This window comes from Sinocyclocheilus anshuiensis, unplaced genomic scaffold, assembly GCF_001515605.1.
Source record: "Sinocyclocheilus anshuiensis isolate Anshui unplaced genomic scaffold, SAMN03320099.WGS_v1.1 scaffold222, whole genome shotgun sequence".
Classification (NCBI taxonomy): domain Eukaryota; kingdom Metazoa; phylum Chordata; class Actinopteri; order Cypriniformes; family Cyprinidae; genus Sinocyclocheilus; species Sinocyclocheilus anshuiensis.
The window spans coordinates 929,701-946,057 of record NW_015542408.1 but is presented as its reverse complement, the minus strand read 5'-3'; the positions used below and the strand labels follow the sequence as shown (position 1 = coordinate 946,057).

Sequence of the window (16,357 nt, the reverse complement as noted above, 5' to 3'; positions counted from 1 at the left end):
GTTAGGATGAAGAAAAGCTTTTGGCTTCTTTCCTGAGGCCACAAGAGGGCGCATCATTCAAAGCATAAGATAGCATGACTATCTGCGAAAAAAAGTGTTTAAAATAATGTTTATAAACCAATTATAATTAAGTTGCTTAAACAACTATAAACAAAACAGCATCATGTATGTATGTATAGTTTAATACAAAGGGCGGAAAGCCAATCACACAGAGTACATTTTTCATTTAAAAACATGAGATGCAGTGGGATGGGGAAAAACCCACCATAAAGTCTCGATATATGTTTTTTTATGTTAATTTTACATGACTTTCTAAACATGTGGCTCTTTTGTGCGAGACGCGAGTGCAACAATAATAGATGTCCCTCTAGAAAATGCGTGAAATATGCATTCTGTGTGAATGGCTTGGCTTCGGTTTTGATGTAAACAAGATCTTCTCCGCATTGATGTTCTCTTTTTCTGCTATATTTTTAATGAACAACGCAGCAGCGCCGCATCTAGTGGCTTCAACTGAATAGGCTAACAAAAACATTATAATGCAATGACACTTACATCGTCATCGCATCTCGTGCGCCACTGATAAGGCTGCCTCCTTAACGCACACCTAAACTTCGAATGCAACGTTTTTGCATTCGAATGTGGGTTTTTATTTTAAATTCGACAAATATTCAAATTTTTTTTTGACAGCCCTAGTAGGTGATGTAAAAGAGTAAAGCAGGCATTTGGACCAAAGCACTGTGAGGCAAGGGAGGGGGCAACTCAAAATGTTTCTAAACTTAAAACGCATTTTTGCCCCGTTTGTGTTGTTTTACTACTTACACAATTATTTAAAGTATAAAACATTGTTATTTACAATACACAGCGTGGTTTTTAATCATATTTTTAGGGGGGACAACCCTCAGATGGGGGGGTCCTGCCCCCCCCCGGGATTTCCGCCTATGTTGACGAGTAACAAGTAAAAAAACAAGACATCGTTGACAGTTAGCTACCTATTCTGAGGCTACACTCATTTGAAAGTGTGAGAAACTTTACATGAAATCATTTTACTGACAGAAATTTCTTTATACAGTCGACCCCATGAAGGTCACTGAATACTTTTTCCACACTGGTCAGAATAAATGTGATGGTGACTCTTTACTTGAAGCAGTTCTCCTCATAGATGCTGTTCCAGATCCGCCAGGCCTCTGGTCCTTTATAGCCAGTGAAACGCTCAGGGTTGAGCAGGAGGTCGACATACTGTGATTTAGGCGAGTCCTCATCTAAGAAAAGAAAAAAATCAATGATGCAGAGCCTGTGGAGGATGACTAAAGCATACTGGTCTGCAGCCCAGGACGTACTTGCCAATAATCAGACACCTCAAATAAAAAGCAAAATTGATCAAACTATGATTACCATCCAACATGCAGAAACGGTCCGATTCATCATCGTGCTTCTTCCACTCCTGAAGAGCCTGACGTGTCTCATCACTACATGGGCAAACATTGAGAGAGAGAACTTGCACAAACAAGGCCAAAAACTGAATAATTATGGGTATTCCTGACATAAAAATAAAATATGTTATACCTTAGAGAACCATTGACAGCTCCAAGTTTCTCTGCCTTCTCACACTCCTCTATATCCTGACTGGCTGCTTCTGAATACTGTGGGGGGAAATAATCAACATCCAGTAACACTAATATGTACGATATACACTATATGACTTTCTAATACCTTATAACTGCTGGATTTAAGGCCCTCTGGTACTTCACCCTGTACCGAAACACACAAGGAGCCTATGAAGTCCCATATAAAATTACTCAAGACAAAATCAAGTGAATGAACTTTGAAAAGCTCACCAGTGTGCATGGTTTCACAGCACAGTATTTGAGTCCACACTGACTGTGGTCTGTCCAAAACGGGCAGGGGTTGTTCAGATTGACCTGAGCATAATGTTGAATATTAGAGATGAAAGAACAAACAATAAATTGATATTTTCACTCTATTACCAACAATGAACTCACCTTATAAAACCGGAAATAATCAGATGACAGTAGCTTTTGTAGTTTGGGAAAGATTTCTTTGTTGTTGAACCTGTCGATGGTCTCAACATCACAAGCACAATCATCAAGAGTCCCAGTGACCTATGACCAAAATTGAACCATCCAATCAATCAAACGTATCAATGTTTATCTGCAAATTGACATTCAAAATCTGTCTCAGAACACCATTTGAAAAAAAAAATATATACTGTGATGATATGATACAGTGATGGTTTCAGGTGGTAATACTATACAGGTGCATCTCAATAAATTAGAATGTCGTGGAAAAGTTCATTTATTTCAGTAATTCAACTCAAATTGTGAAACTCATGTATTAAATAAATTCAATGCACACAGACTGAAGTAGTGCTGAAGGCCACTGTCAAAGAAACCTGGGCTTCCATACCACCTCAGCAGTGCCACAAACTGATCACCTCCATGCCACGACGAATTGAGGCAGTAATTAAAGCAAAAGGAGCCCCTACCAAGTATTGAGTACATGTACAGTAAATGAACATACTTTCCAGAAGGCCAACAATTCACTAAAAATGTTTTTTTTATTGGTCTTATGAAGTATTCTAATTTGTTGAGTTAGTGAATTGGTGGGTTTTTGTTAAATGTGAGCCAAAATCATCACAATTAAAAGAACCAAAGACTTAAACTACTGCAGTCTGTGTGCATTGAATTTATTTAATTCACGAGTTTCACAATTTGAGTTGAATTACTGAAATAAATGAACTTTTCCACAACATTCTAATTCATTGAGATGCACCTGTAATACTTTCATGGTTGCCAATGCTATACATTTTCATCATTTGTGGATTACTTTATATGATTTTTCGAAAAAAAAAAAAAAGTATTTAATCACTTTACACACACACACACCATGAGATATTAATAGCTGATGAAATATTTGAGCTGAGCATACCTAGAAACAAATTATAATTACTATAAAAATTCGGATTATTTTTCAGTCCACCAATTCACAATTTTAAGTGTTATTGTAAAATGACAACTAAAACCATCAAAATCTGTTACTTAAAATAATCAGAAATTAACATTAACTGAAATAAAACACAAAAACGTATTGTATTTCATCTAGTTGCCAAGGCAGCGTTTGTCTTTATAAAATGATTTAACAAAAAATAACCTACATAGATATAACTGTAAAACAAAAAACTAATGAACAAAACACAATACAAACTTTACAAAGACTTTAACTAAAATTAAAATTCAAACGCAAAAAAAGCTATAAAAAATCATTTAAAATAGGCTATTAATTTAAAAAATACAATAGTTTCTTAATTACACTAAAATAATAGTTTCCTTGATATTTCAGGTATGTACCATAGGCCTTTATCTGACTGATTACCATATTTATATTTACTATGGCATTGACATTGCACATAGGCTACTGCATTTCTAAAACCATGCATTGAAATATGAAAAACAACATAGTACTGCGCTCATTTTTATGTTAGTGTCACATGTGTAATATTTAATCAAAACGAGTTTCTAACAGGATGAAACCCTGTTAGTGATGTTGATGTTCTCACCTGGCAGAAGCACCTGTGCGCAGCGGATCCTGCTGTCGTCACGTGGACGCTGGTGAGTAAAAGCGCCAACGGAATGAAGGATTTCATTGTCGTTTGACAATGAACCGAGTTCGGCATAAACGGGTCTGTTCTCTTATCTTCACGCAGTTGCTCGCCCTTCACGGTGTTTCTGTACAGTACTAGGACGTAATTCAAGTGAACTGCACGTCGCTATAAGACACGTTCACTCCCAGATCACTTCCGATTCAATCAGCCGCTACGTGTGGGACGTGACTCCACTGCTGCTAAGATGACTCACGCAACAATGAATAACTGAGCCTAACGTATATTCACAAGGCATTTTGTCACAAAATATGCTTTATTTTACTCTCATATTAAATTCTCAGTGAATCTGTCAGGCTGAAAAGTAAATAGCCTTTCTAATGTCATCAGACTGAACAGGGAAAATTGCACTACATGTAGTTCACCGCAAGATGTCGCCAAAGACTAGTTTCTTTATTAGGCGGTGTCCAGTTTCTACTGCATCAGTCTCTTATTTTCTGATAGTGAAATGTATGTATGCTTAAATCCAGCTTTCGTTTAGGTTCCTAGGGATATCTGATCATATTCGCCTGATCTTTTGTTCTCCTCTTATATAGGAAGAACCGCACTACTGTTAAAAATTATCATTTTAAGTGTAATAGCCTAATGTGTGTGTGTGTGTGTGTGTGTGTGTGTGTGTGTGTAATTATCAATTATATATAATTGATCATTTCGGAGCTGTATCTTTTCTCATAATTTAATATTTATTCATTTACATTCGACTGAGACTTGTCATAGCACTTGCATATTATTGCTCTTTTGTTGGTTTTGATTGCTTATATATATGTATGTATTATTTAATTTAGTAGATGGGTGTCCCATTTTGGTGTTTGCATCAAATGCAATTTACAAAAATGATTTTATATACATAGAAAGCATATTAAATGCAAGTATCGATTCTAATGCTTAAAATAACTTTTGTGAAAATAAAATCTCGAAATATGTATGAAATGATGTTCCATCTTCATTCAGTGCAGATATATTTATGTAAAAATGAAACACTTATTTTGACCTGTACTTATTCAAATACATAAAAGAATAAGTGATCATACCAAATTGTATTATTTTTTATTTTTTTTAAATGATTAAAAACACCATGCTGACAAATTGGTAAAACCTGTTTTTTTTAAATGACAATTCATTTGTACTTTGGGGCTGCATTGCGATCCTTAAATAGTCTTTTTTATGTCTAAATCTAAGGATTCTTGTTCTAAATTTGCAATACATGCATGGCAATACACAAATAAATCCATAGTCGCTGTATATTCACTGATTCAGCTGCATGATACTTACCTTACACTTCAGTATCTATCTATCTATCTATCTATCTATCTGATTTCAAACTGTGGTAGAGCAGCGCCATCTCATGGACGGAATCCGCCAGTACAACGCGCCTCGCAGCAGATGAAGAGAATTCAAGGGCGGAATCGAATGTATCCCAGTTTCCTTTTTCCACACTTTTTAACCCACTTTCAGCGCGTCACAGTAGGTCAAAATTACAATCTTCCCTTCACATACAAACATCCTCAGACTTCGACGGACAGGACTTTTTAACTATCCCCTCCCCGCTAAACAGTTCAAACAAAACTTCCACTCCATCGTCCAGTTTGATGCGGACACCTCTTGGCTCTTTTTCTCCCTAAAAACAAAATTCCCTGATCCCCGGTCAGTCGTCTCCAGTAGGATACGCAATACGATCTGCTCCCCAACTCCATTCTCTATTTTTGTGCTTCCTTGTGCTGCCAAGCCTCTGACGTAATGCTCCGTGTTAATTATTAGCATGTGTCAAGCGATGCCGTGACTCTCCTCTGCTGCTTAAACAAGAGCGACCGACCGCGGGGAGAAAAACCTCGTCAAGATGGCCAAACACACTGACCCAGAGTGAAGGGGCACCGCTCCCCGTCCAGTCCTGTCCTGCGACCAGCACCAATGCAACTGCGCCTTTAGGTGAGTGACTTCTGAGCATTTTAAGCCTTTACAGTACAAACCTGGGTTGCAGCATCTCTTGTCCCAGCTTTTTTTGCCACCCCAGTAGCTTTCTGTGGGAACTCCGAGTATGAAAAATGGAAATCAGTAGGCGTGTGTTCTATTAAAAGTTTTGGGTTGCTTATTAATTATAACTCATAAACGGGGCATTTCGATTAATTTAGGCAGGGTAACCCACCAAACCGCCGACTTAAGAGTGGGGAATTGCTTCATATGTAAAGGGTTGTGAAAATTAAGACTGAATGCTGACTTACAGTAGAGACAGTCGAGCAACAATTTTTGGGAATGTTCTGGACAGTCTGCGATTTCGCTCGGATATTATATGAGACGATCGCTTGAGTGCCGCATGTATGGACGCGAATAGAAACTGAAAGCCTGTGTTTATTTTTATTTGTTCACATCTGATGCTTTTGGGGGTATGTGTATATTTAGGTCACCCTACCGGACTCAGAAAAGATATTGAGATTGCGTTAGTCTTGCGGAGTTCCCGGTTAACAGTTCACCTGCGAATAACGTCAGCGCGCGCTTTTGATAGAAGATCACTCAAAAACGTTTACGCATTTTTACGAACTCGCTAGTGCCCACTAATGTGTCAACTAACCTCTTAGACAAATTTAGGATTTGATTAATCTCATCTCAGAATCGAGAATCCGGTTCATAAAAAGGTTAAATTCACTGATTCATTCCGCATGAGTCGTCGTTATGCCAGTAGGTGGCGATAAGTGCAATTTTTTTTTTTGTGGCAAAAGTCGGATTTCATTTCGTTGCCGTTCAGATTTGCACAAAAATCGGATTTGAGTTGACAGGCTGAAGGAGGCTTTTTTTTGTGTGTGAATGAATAATTGAATCGCTCAAGCCCGAAACATTGTCTGCTAACATCGTCAGTTTGATATCCGCATTATATCAAAGTTTATTGTTTACGCTACTTTATTCTTTAGCAAATCTTACTAGTCTTAGGGTAACCAATTATTCAGTAGGCTATACGTTAGGCTACAGAAAAAAAATGTCATATTCTTCAGTCAAAATGTGAGTTTCACTATTAAAGGGGTCATATGATGCGATTTCAATTTTTCCTTTCTCTTTGGAGTGTTACAAGCTCTTGGTGCATAAAGAAGATCTGTAAAGTTGCAAAGACTAAAGTCTCAAATCCAAAGAGATATTCTTTATAAAAGTTAAGCGTCAGCCACACCTACCTAAAATGGCTCGTTCTAACACGCCCCCACATATCTACTTCACTATATGGGAAGATTTGCATAATGCGTTTGTAATGGGTTTTAATGTTTTTTGTCTCGTCGCTCCGGCCAGGAAACGGCATCAACAGTATGTGAGGGGCGTAACATTTCCGTCACACGCTTGAGGTATTCGGCCAATCACAACGCACTGGATAGCTGGCCAATCAGAGCACACCTCGCTTTTCAGACCGATGAGTTTTGTAAAAATCGATGCGTTTCAAAAAGGCGGGGCATAGAGGAGAAACAATAATGTACAGTATGTGGAAAATAATGTGTTTTGTTTTTTACTTTAAACCGCATAAACACATTTCATTACACCAAATACACCAAATAATGTTCTTTTTAGCAGCATCATATGACCCCTTTAAGATTAGTTGATCATTCCTGAATGAGATGTGCTCATTCAGGTCATAACTAGATGTCTTTTTTCATTTAGTTAATAAACTAAAGCAATTTGCTCGTACTATAGTCAGTTAGTGAACTATGAGTCAGTGCATAGAAATGGATACAAATTATTATCGTTCTCTTAAATGATTAGTTCAAAACTGATTCATTCACGAATGAAACGCCACTGGATGAAGCAGGTTTATTTTGGTCTCTGGCTTCTTATGAAAGGAAAGTGGAGTTGTTTCACAGACTGAGACCATGTGATATTTGCCAACTCATTGTAAATGGTTAACCTGTTCGTGTTTCTTTGAAGAAATATCACGTACTTGTCATTTTCATCTGGAAGACTCAAGAGGCAGGCTTGTGGCGCCTTTCCAAAAGCTTCCGAAACCAGCAATGGGATTCAAAATATGTAGATTATACAGCTGATAGTCTACTAGCTGGTTGTCTAATAGCTAGTTGACTACCAGCTGGCCAAACCAGCCTAAGGTAGTCAGCCTGTTTTTTGGAACTGGTTGAACAGCTGTATGACCTACCTGGACCATAAACCAGCTTCCAAAACACAATTGCCAACTTTAAGATGAAATTTCCACCAGTGCTTCACATTTTGTGTTTGTATTTCTTCTAAAATATGGACTGTATAATCACTACTCTTTACTTTCACAGAAAGGAGATGTTCTCTGTGGAAAATGCCATCAAGACTAAAGCTGGACAGTCACTGTATGCTGGAGGAAAGCTGAGGAACGTTTTGTAAGCCCCAAGTGGTCAGAGGGTTGGAGAGCTCCAACGAATACCATCTCAAAAGCTTCAAACAGGGAAGCCTACCGCCAAGCCTAACTCCAAAACCCAAGAACAAAGATGCAATTCATTGGTACCCACTAGCAAATAACATCTCAAAGGGCTGTTTTCTGTCAAACCTCAAGTAAAGGTGAAAGCAAGTGTGTTTTTGGATACGTCTGCGTGGTGATTCTCTATTGAGCTGCAAAGCATCGTAATTGGGTGGCGGCCATCTCTCTCCCCCTCTCAACGAACCCAAGTCTTGGTACCGTGAGCCTGCCCATCAGATCATGATGTTTCGTGACCAGGTGGGAGTCCTTGCCGGCTGGTTTAAGGGATGGAACGAGTGCGAACAGACGGTGGCGTTACTGTCGCTCCTCAAGCGGGTCAGTCGGACCCAAGCACGCTTCCTTCAGCTCTGTCTGGAGCATTCCTTGGCTGACTGCACCGAGCTGCATGTTCTGGAAAGGGAGGCCAATAATCCAGGTCAGTACAGAGACTTCCACCTTTTCTGACAGTACTAACCAAATGCGAGCAGGTGGATTTGAGGTGTACCCAGAACAGGTGCACCCAGCTTTTTTTGGTTAATGAATAGGTGTCTGGGTGTCTTCAATTTACCCATAAGATGCTTCAGTGTTTATTTGCTGTGGAAGAGAGATTTACTCTGACACCTATCTGTATGTAATGTTGAATCCAAAGTGTTGGTCTAAATTTGAGGGAGCGCTTCAATGTGGGCGTGTGACCATGGAAACTAATAAAGAAGAAGCACATTCATTTATGCACCGGAATAAACAACCAACATGCTGAGCTGAGGGCCTATGGATATTTCATACATAAAGATAAATGTACAGTAAGAAAGAACTAGGGCATATTTCGTTATTGCACACATACGCAGTCTAAAACCCGAACATGGGATTCCCATCAGAGTTTATAGTGGGCTGGGACTCATAAAGAGCCTCCTTGTGTCTTGCAGTGGTGCAAGTTGTATTTTATATGAGGGATTTTAGTGCAGCTCTGTCATTGTTATTCTAAAACATCAAGATGAAGACATCAAAGAAGAACTCATGAAGTTTTTAAAGTGGTCCTCACCTTGGTGTGTCCACTGACATTAAAACCAGCTGACGGGGTGCAGCCCAAGTGAAACTCTTCTGGTTGGTGTATTTCTGTTGTCGGACACATATGTTGTTTCTCTGAGTTGCTGGTTTGTTATTGCAGATGGTGGATTTGCATGCTTGTATGTGGCGGTGACCTTTTGAATGAATCCACTGGAAATGTGTGTGTGCGCGCGTGTCTGTCTGTGCATGCCTACCTGTGCGATTCACCTCGAGCTGTATTACGCAGTTATGCCTATGTCAGCCAGCGCAATGTCAGCTTCCTATTACTCACCAGACAGCAGGGATTCTTTGGTTAATCAGCGTATTTTCTTTCATTCATGCAGACATCTGGTTTAGCCTGGACCCTCATAAAGTATCTCAAACTGAACTCACTTCAGGCATTTTAGTTGTTGTTTTCCCATGTGAATGTTAGGCCTATGTTTTGACTTGTTTAGCTCAGCAAACTAGTAACCGATCTTACACTGATTTTTTACCCAGTTTTAACATTTTTAGACTTTGGTGTGGTTTTGTATTTGAAGCCAGTTCAGGGCTTTCTAGGAAAGTTTAAGGCTATTAGATGATTTTTTGTTAATTAATTATTAACCTATTTTATCTATTTACTATGCAGAAATATAAAATATAGTATTTCTAAATAATATAGTAAGTATATCAAATAACTCCTGTTTGTCTATATATGATCATTTATTTATTTTATTTTTTACATTTAATTTTACGCAATATTTTTATAATTATATGTAATTTAGGTACTTGAAGCAAAATTATATGTGAAACAAAGTTGTGGAAACAACACAACAGAAAATGTAGATTGATTACCTTTGTTAGAAAATGCAGCGTTTTTTAAATTCAACATTTATTTCAAAATGTATTTAGTAAATTATCGCCATTGACAGTCCCAATATAATTCAATTCAGTTCAGTTATTTATATAGCGCTTTTCACGATGCACATCGTTGCAAATCAGCTTTACAGAAAATTCAAGTTTCTACATTATGTTTACTAGTAATAGCTTATCAGTGGTGACTATCTCATGTTGATGTCCATATAGCAGAAATGTACGGGAAAAATCAAGCAGTTAGTTAATGTCATGTAATCAAACAGATGGTGAACACTATTAACAGCAATGATTCTATGTTGCGTTCAAACTTATAGCAAGATTATACTGTATACACATAATATAGTATAATTTCTAATATATATTTTAAATGATTTTAAAAATATTTTTTTTACGGAGCCCCGCACATGACATGCAAGAAAAAATAAATAAATCGTGCGCACGATTTACTATTTAATTCCCTCGATTTGCTAAGTCGTGCGCACAATTTACTAATCCGTTCTCTCGATTTATAAATCGTGTGCACAAATTAGCAAATCGAGGGAACGAATTAGTAAATCGTGCGCACAATTTATAAATCGAGGGAACGAAATCGTAAATCGTGTACACGATTTAGCCTACTATTTTCTTCCTGCATGCCATGTGCTGGGCTCTGTAATTTTTAATATTTTGTACATGTATAATTATTTGTCATTTGCCAATTATCTGTTTTAATTTACCATATTAGTTGTAATTACTGTCTTATGTTAATTTATGCATATATAAACTTATTTCTCTCTCTCTACATTATATTAGTTACTTTAAAGTTAATTTAGATCTTACATAAGCTATTTAATTATATTACTATTATACATATACAAGTTGTATGAGGGGTAAGTGGTTACATGTCTGAATGAATTAATTTTAACTCAACATGTCAGGTTAAAAAATATTTTAGAATGACTAATCACATCTATCCTCTGAAATCAAAGACCCTTTTTATTTTACAAACCAGTAAATGACCACAAGAAGACATTCCCATTCATTAGAATGGTGTATACGGAGTTAACTCGCAGCTGGAAGTTGAGTGGAAAGATGCAACTATTTGGAAAGAACTGCGCCAATGAGAGGAATCCACAATGACCTAATTATTTCCCTCTGTGAAGGAGCTGCCTTGTTCCCCTGACCCAAATGATGCAACTTATTTGCCTCTCATCTCAGCATCATGCACTGTAACAAAATGCATGTGTGTGTTTTGCATTTGAGTCACAAATAGTATTGCGTATATCGTATTCAGTTTCGTTGTCTCTAATAAGGCTATTTTTGCTTTGGTAGAGTTCACATTTCCTCAGTGCTGCCTTCATCTAGTTATATTAGTTTTAACCACCATTGGTGCAGTGGTTTAATTTGGCATCTGTGTGATTGATTGTGAATCTATAAAGACAGTGAATCCAAAACACACACAAGGTTACACAATCCCGGCTTAGGTTTTGTTGTTGTTTGAATTTTTCAACCGTTCCATCCAGCATGGACAGTCAGATAAAACAGAGAGTGTATGTGTATCTATGTGCGTAAATGGGAGAGGGTATGTGTTTGTCGGAATATTATTCCTGTCTGAGCTGGTGTTTAACCCTTGGCCCTTTTTCCGCCCCTCCACCTCACAGCCCAGAGGCAGCAGAGTCCGGACAGGAGGGGCACTGTTGTTATGAATGACTGACTTCATACCTCTGTGTATGCATGGGTGTGTGTCCATCTGTGTGTGTATTTCAGATGATGAAGGCTCTCAGAGTTGTTTTTCCAACATGGAGGCCTCTGTGTAAGATGCACTAAAATATACCTTCAGAAATGTCAAACACCCATATATATCTAACCCGAACCAGCTGCGCTGAACTGATGCTCCCTGTTGTGACAGGTAATGTGACAGGAGAGTATTGGTGTTGACATATTGATATTTCTAAATAGTATTTTTTTAATCCTTCTCCCCCAATCATACAGTAAGTTTAATGTCAAACTGTACAACTATATTATATAGTGAATCTACAGTTTAGAACTGAAATGTCATGGCTTACTTATACTTATAATCACAGCATAACATGGTTCATTTTACATTTTTGCATTGTGCAGAATGCAGATACGTTTATTCCAAAGCAACTTACACGCGTTGAAGATATATGTTTTATCTCAGTTGTTGTTACATTAATTGGGAATCAAATTAATTTGACTTACTGTTGTTAGCACCCTGCTCTGTTGTTTGAGGTTCATGAAAGCTAATTTTAAATGTACTTAATATGCCCCAGTTATTTTCCTTTCACAATGTCTTAATGCAAGTCCTCTTCTAAGGAAAGAAGCAAAATTATAAGTTGTAGAAATCACACACAATAGAAAATTTGGCATTTTGTAAATTCAATATTTAAGTTATGAAGCAGTTGTATTATACTTTATAAATTATAGTATAATTTATAATGTATTATAATATATAATATTATATGATATTAAATATATAATGTGTGCATACACACACAATTTAACTAAAACAGCTTTTTCTTATGTGTATAATTTTATTTGTAAGGGTTTTTGAAAGTTGTAAAAACATCTATGCCAAAAAATTTGGTAAATATTATAGATGAATATTAGGACTGCAAATGATAACTTAAAAGATTTAATTGAAAGATTTAAAAATAAATTAATTGTTGTTGTTATTGTTTTTTGTGTGTGGTCTTTTTAACATAGTAAAGGTGTTTACATATTGTTTTTCTGTTGTGTGTGAGATTTCCACTTTTTTATTTTTTTTTTACATACAATTTGTTTCCCTTCATTAAGAGAAGAACTGAATGCAGTAAAACTGGGCATTACATTTTGAAAGGAAGATAATTAGGCAGGCCTGGTTCCAGAATTAAATCACTGAGGGTGCTTCTTAAATTAGTGAGGGTGCTCTTGTTACGGGGCGACAGAGACGTGAGATGTGCGGATCCATTTGCATGCTTTTATTAAAAGGCGTCGTCATGAAACAGGCATGGGTTGATACACAGCAAACAGTAATAGAAGAGGCAAGATGAAGAGTAATCCAAAGGCTAGCGTGGGTCTGAGATCAGCGAACAATGTCCAGAGAGGTAGGCAATAGAAGAATCTAAGACAGGCAGGAGATCAGGAAACAGGCAATCAGGCACCAAACTAGACGTGACTAGACTAGAACTAGGAACTAGACAAAACTCTGAAATGGCTCTGTAGCGTAGCTATCACACGATGAGCGATAAGTGCTAAACAATACTCGGCGTTGAATGGTGGTGTGAGACTGATTTATATAGTGTGTGTTATTGGTTTCAGGTGAGCTTGTGATTAGCGCAATGGAGCATGGGAAATGTAGTCCAGGGTGATGTGTAATAGTCTGTGTGGTGTGAGAGTCAATATAATGGGAGGGCGACCTCTGGTGGCAAGTGGATGGAAGTTCATGGACAGGATTCGTGACAGTTCTAGCTTTAATGCACATCTATTTTGGTCTTTTATCACTATGTCATTCATTGCAATTTCGAGAGTGAATCCCACATTTATATTGCTGTCAATTATTTCAGTTTATCGCAGTCTTAGAAAGTTCTGTTATAATCAATGAATCTCTCTGTTTACAGTTCATTATGTGTACACTTTGTTATAATGAGAGAACACTTGTGTTTTGGGCTATGAGTGGATTTTTAAACACCTCTGATTGGCCATTGCATTCAAGAAATCAACAGATAGGCCTATATCTGGGATTGGCTGCATTGCTCAACACTGCAAAAACACATTGTAAATAGAAACCTTTGATGCTCTCCTGAGTGCAAACACAAATATGCACCAGAGCATTTGGCGAATCTGTTTTGCCAGTACCCTATTTTACAGCTGCATCTGAGGGTGCTCTTGCTTTTGTTTGATGGTGCTTAGCACCCCTGTAGAACTGGGCCGGTAATTAGGCTACATTAAGAAGTCAATTTCCATTTTGAATGATGAAAGTCTGATTATGAGGTTTGTGTGCTTCACTGCAGTGTAGAGTTCACTGCTTTCATCCACTGGCCTTGAGACACACCTCCCCTAGTGACCAGTGTCCAGACTTTTGTCCTGTCCAGCCGGTTTGTTTTTTCCCTCTTCTGCCTTTCATAGAAACGTCACTGAGCTGTTTGGAACAGAAAGAGTGCTTGTTTCTGGTCTGGGTGTCGAACTGTTACATCACACCCACGCATGAGCAAACAGTTTATTTCTGGCCCTCTCTGTATTCCGTGAACTCATGCACAACCCCAGGGACAGCCATGGAGAACCTGCCAAATATATTCCTTTTTGCTTTTAATAAAAACTCTACTTTTTTACTGTGTCAGCCCTTTCTGAAAGCATCAGATGAGTGGAGTCAGTCTGAAAGGCCTTTCCTTGTCTTCTCTGTTGGCTTGGCCATTTTACAGTAACAGCACTTGAGTACGACTGGCCAGTGGTGACATTAATAGGTAGGACTTGCAGAACATTTGGAGAACTTTGTGTGAGCTGATGTTCAGTCCATCATGTGATATGTAGAACATAAAGGGTACAAGGGCAGTTTCCATTTAAGTTCTCCTGCACTGCAAGGCTACTAGCCTGTTAGGAGTCAATAATACTCCCAGTATGATGAATATCGGTGGTTTTAAGGTCTCAGCAGTGAGTTGTTGTTCAAGCCCTGCAGGTAAAATTTAACCATCATTCACTAGTTGTCCCACTGAATCCTTGGGTGAGATGTAACCACAGGTTGTACTAGGAGGAAGTTTCCTGTGATAAGTGGACAAAATCAACAATATCGTCTTACATTGTTCTTTTGGAGTGTTTTTCCCCTTACAGAGTTGTCTTCTTAGCAATACCTGCACTTGCTTTATCTCTCCCAATCTCCAGACCTGAAGACCCTCTTCTTCTTGTTCAGCAAGTCTTTTTTTGGCTGTAGTGATTTCATGGCTTGTTGTTAGTAATGAAAATTCAGAAATGAAAAAGTTATTAATTTCTCACTCTCTCATGATGTTTCAGAGCCACAAGTCTTTTGTTCATCTTAAAAATATAAATGTTAGATATTTTTAATGAAACTTTGAAAGAATTTCCACTTTAAGTTAATTCCAAAAAGTAACTGAGTGATGAATTTTCATTTTTAGGTGAAGTGATGCTCAGTTTACAAATTATGACAGTAATAGATTTTTTTTTCATTTGTTTTAAGTAATAAAATTATTTTAGATGAATTGAAATACGTTTTATGAAGTCCTAGTGGTGTCAGTTGATCATGATACACAGTTTAAACTCATCTTATAACCTAAATAAATATTGAAACATTGTTGTTCATAATATAACATGTTTAATTTATAATCAGTATACTGAAATATACACTTTTTATAGCCTATAGATTATTTCATCCTGTTCCTCTTGACCAACCTCAATGAATTATTAAATATTCATAAATACTTTTGACCCAACCTTGACCATCCATCAACTGATGGTCTCCATCTTCTCACTTTGTCAATTAAATGGCAAAAATAGACAAATTTTTATTTGCTTTTTTTAAATTAAATATTTCAAAACTTCATATATTAATGTTTTGTTGTATACAGAAGCCCTTGATTATTAAGCTATGTCAAAATTCAGCTGAAAGAGTTTCAAGAGAAGGACAGTGTAGTGTAATCAGCATTAGCATTGCCCTCTCAGACACACTTTACATTTTTACTGCTATTTGTTTCCCACTCAAGTAAAGTTGTTGAAACCCTTGCACCGATGTTTACTTTGTTAAGGTGTCTCAGAAGAATGCTGAGCTTGGATGACATCAGCATTTGAGTCAATCTGGGTGATAACTTACTCATCACCTGTTTCTCATCTTAATGAATGGCAAAATATGCTCATATCAGCGAAAAGGAACGGATGACATGCAGGTACTTGAAAGGCATAAGATATATCACCCTTTCTCCTTACTGAGTAACGTCGCTTTCCTTATGGCATCTCTGCTGCTGTTGAAGGAGCCTGTGTTTATTTTGTGGTCTTCTCTATACTGTTGTGCTTAACTAAAGATTGGTTTGATTAGCTGAGACAGCAGTGGTTTTAACTTCCTTTATGTTGATTGTATGCAATATTCATGCATGGTGCTTTTTAGTGTTCGTTAAATGCTTGTGTCTTGAAGTTTGCTGAATAAGACTTTCCTGTGAACTACTTTGAATTAACTTTCAGTCCTGCTTTTAGTCAGATAAAAATGATTGTAAAACATCCCAATTATTATTTTAATTATTCCCAGATTTACCTGTAGAAATTTGTCAGTTAAAAAGAAAAGACTCATTGCTTTTATCAAAAAGTATCTAGCAAATAAAGATAAAACAAGTATTTAATTTATTTATTTAAGAAAAGATTTTTATTGCAATGAACACGGCTATTCAGTA

The 16,357-nt window shown here is 37.3% G+C and overlaps 2 protein-coding genes across 2 annotated transcripts in view; one reads left to right on the top strand and one right to left on the bottom strand.

Annotated features, from left to right (window-relative positions):
• LOC107693134 (ERO1-like protein alpha) overlaps positions 1–4,381 on the bottom strand; it is a 12,053-nt gene extending 7,672 nt beyond the window's left edge. The window contains exons 1-7 of the mRNA XM_016492399.1: positions 3,575–4,381; positions 2,001–2,120; positions 1,836–1,919; positions 1,711–1,749; positions 1,564–1,640; positions 1,393–1,466; positions 1,139–1,259 (exon numbers count right to left, since the gene is read on the bottom strand). Coding sequence (XP_016347885.1) covers positions 1,139–1,259; positions 1,393–1,466; positions 1,564–1,640; positions 1,711–1,749; positions 1,836–1,919; positions 2,001–2,120; positions 3,575–3,691 — 632 coding nt within the window. The 5' untranslated portion in view covers positions 3,692–4,381. The remainder of the gene's footprint in view (positions 1–1,138; positions 1,260–1,392; positions 1,467–1,563; positions 1,641–1,710; positions 1,750–1,835; positions 1,920–2,000; positions 2,121–3,574) is intronic.
• Positions 3,618–16,357, top strand: part of samd4a (sterile alpha motif domain containing 4A) — a 50,086-nt gene continuing 37,346 nt past the window's right edge. Inside the window, exons 1-3 of the mRNA XM_016492398.1 lie at positions 3,618–3,697; positions 5,435–5,602; positions 7,927–8,523. Of these exons, the coding sequence (XP_016347884.1) occupies positions 8,328–8,523 (196 nt within the window). The 5' untranslated portion in view covers positions 3,618–3,697; positions 5,435–5,602; positions 7,927–8,327. The remainder of the gene's footprint in view (positions 3,698–5,434; positions 5,603–7,926; positions 8,524–16,357) is intronic.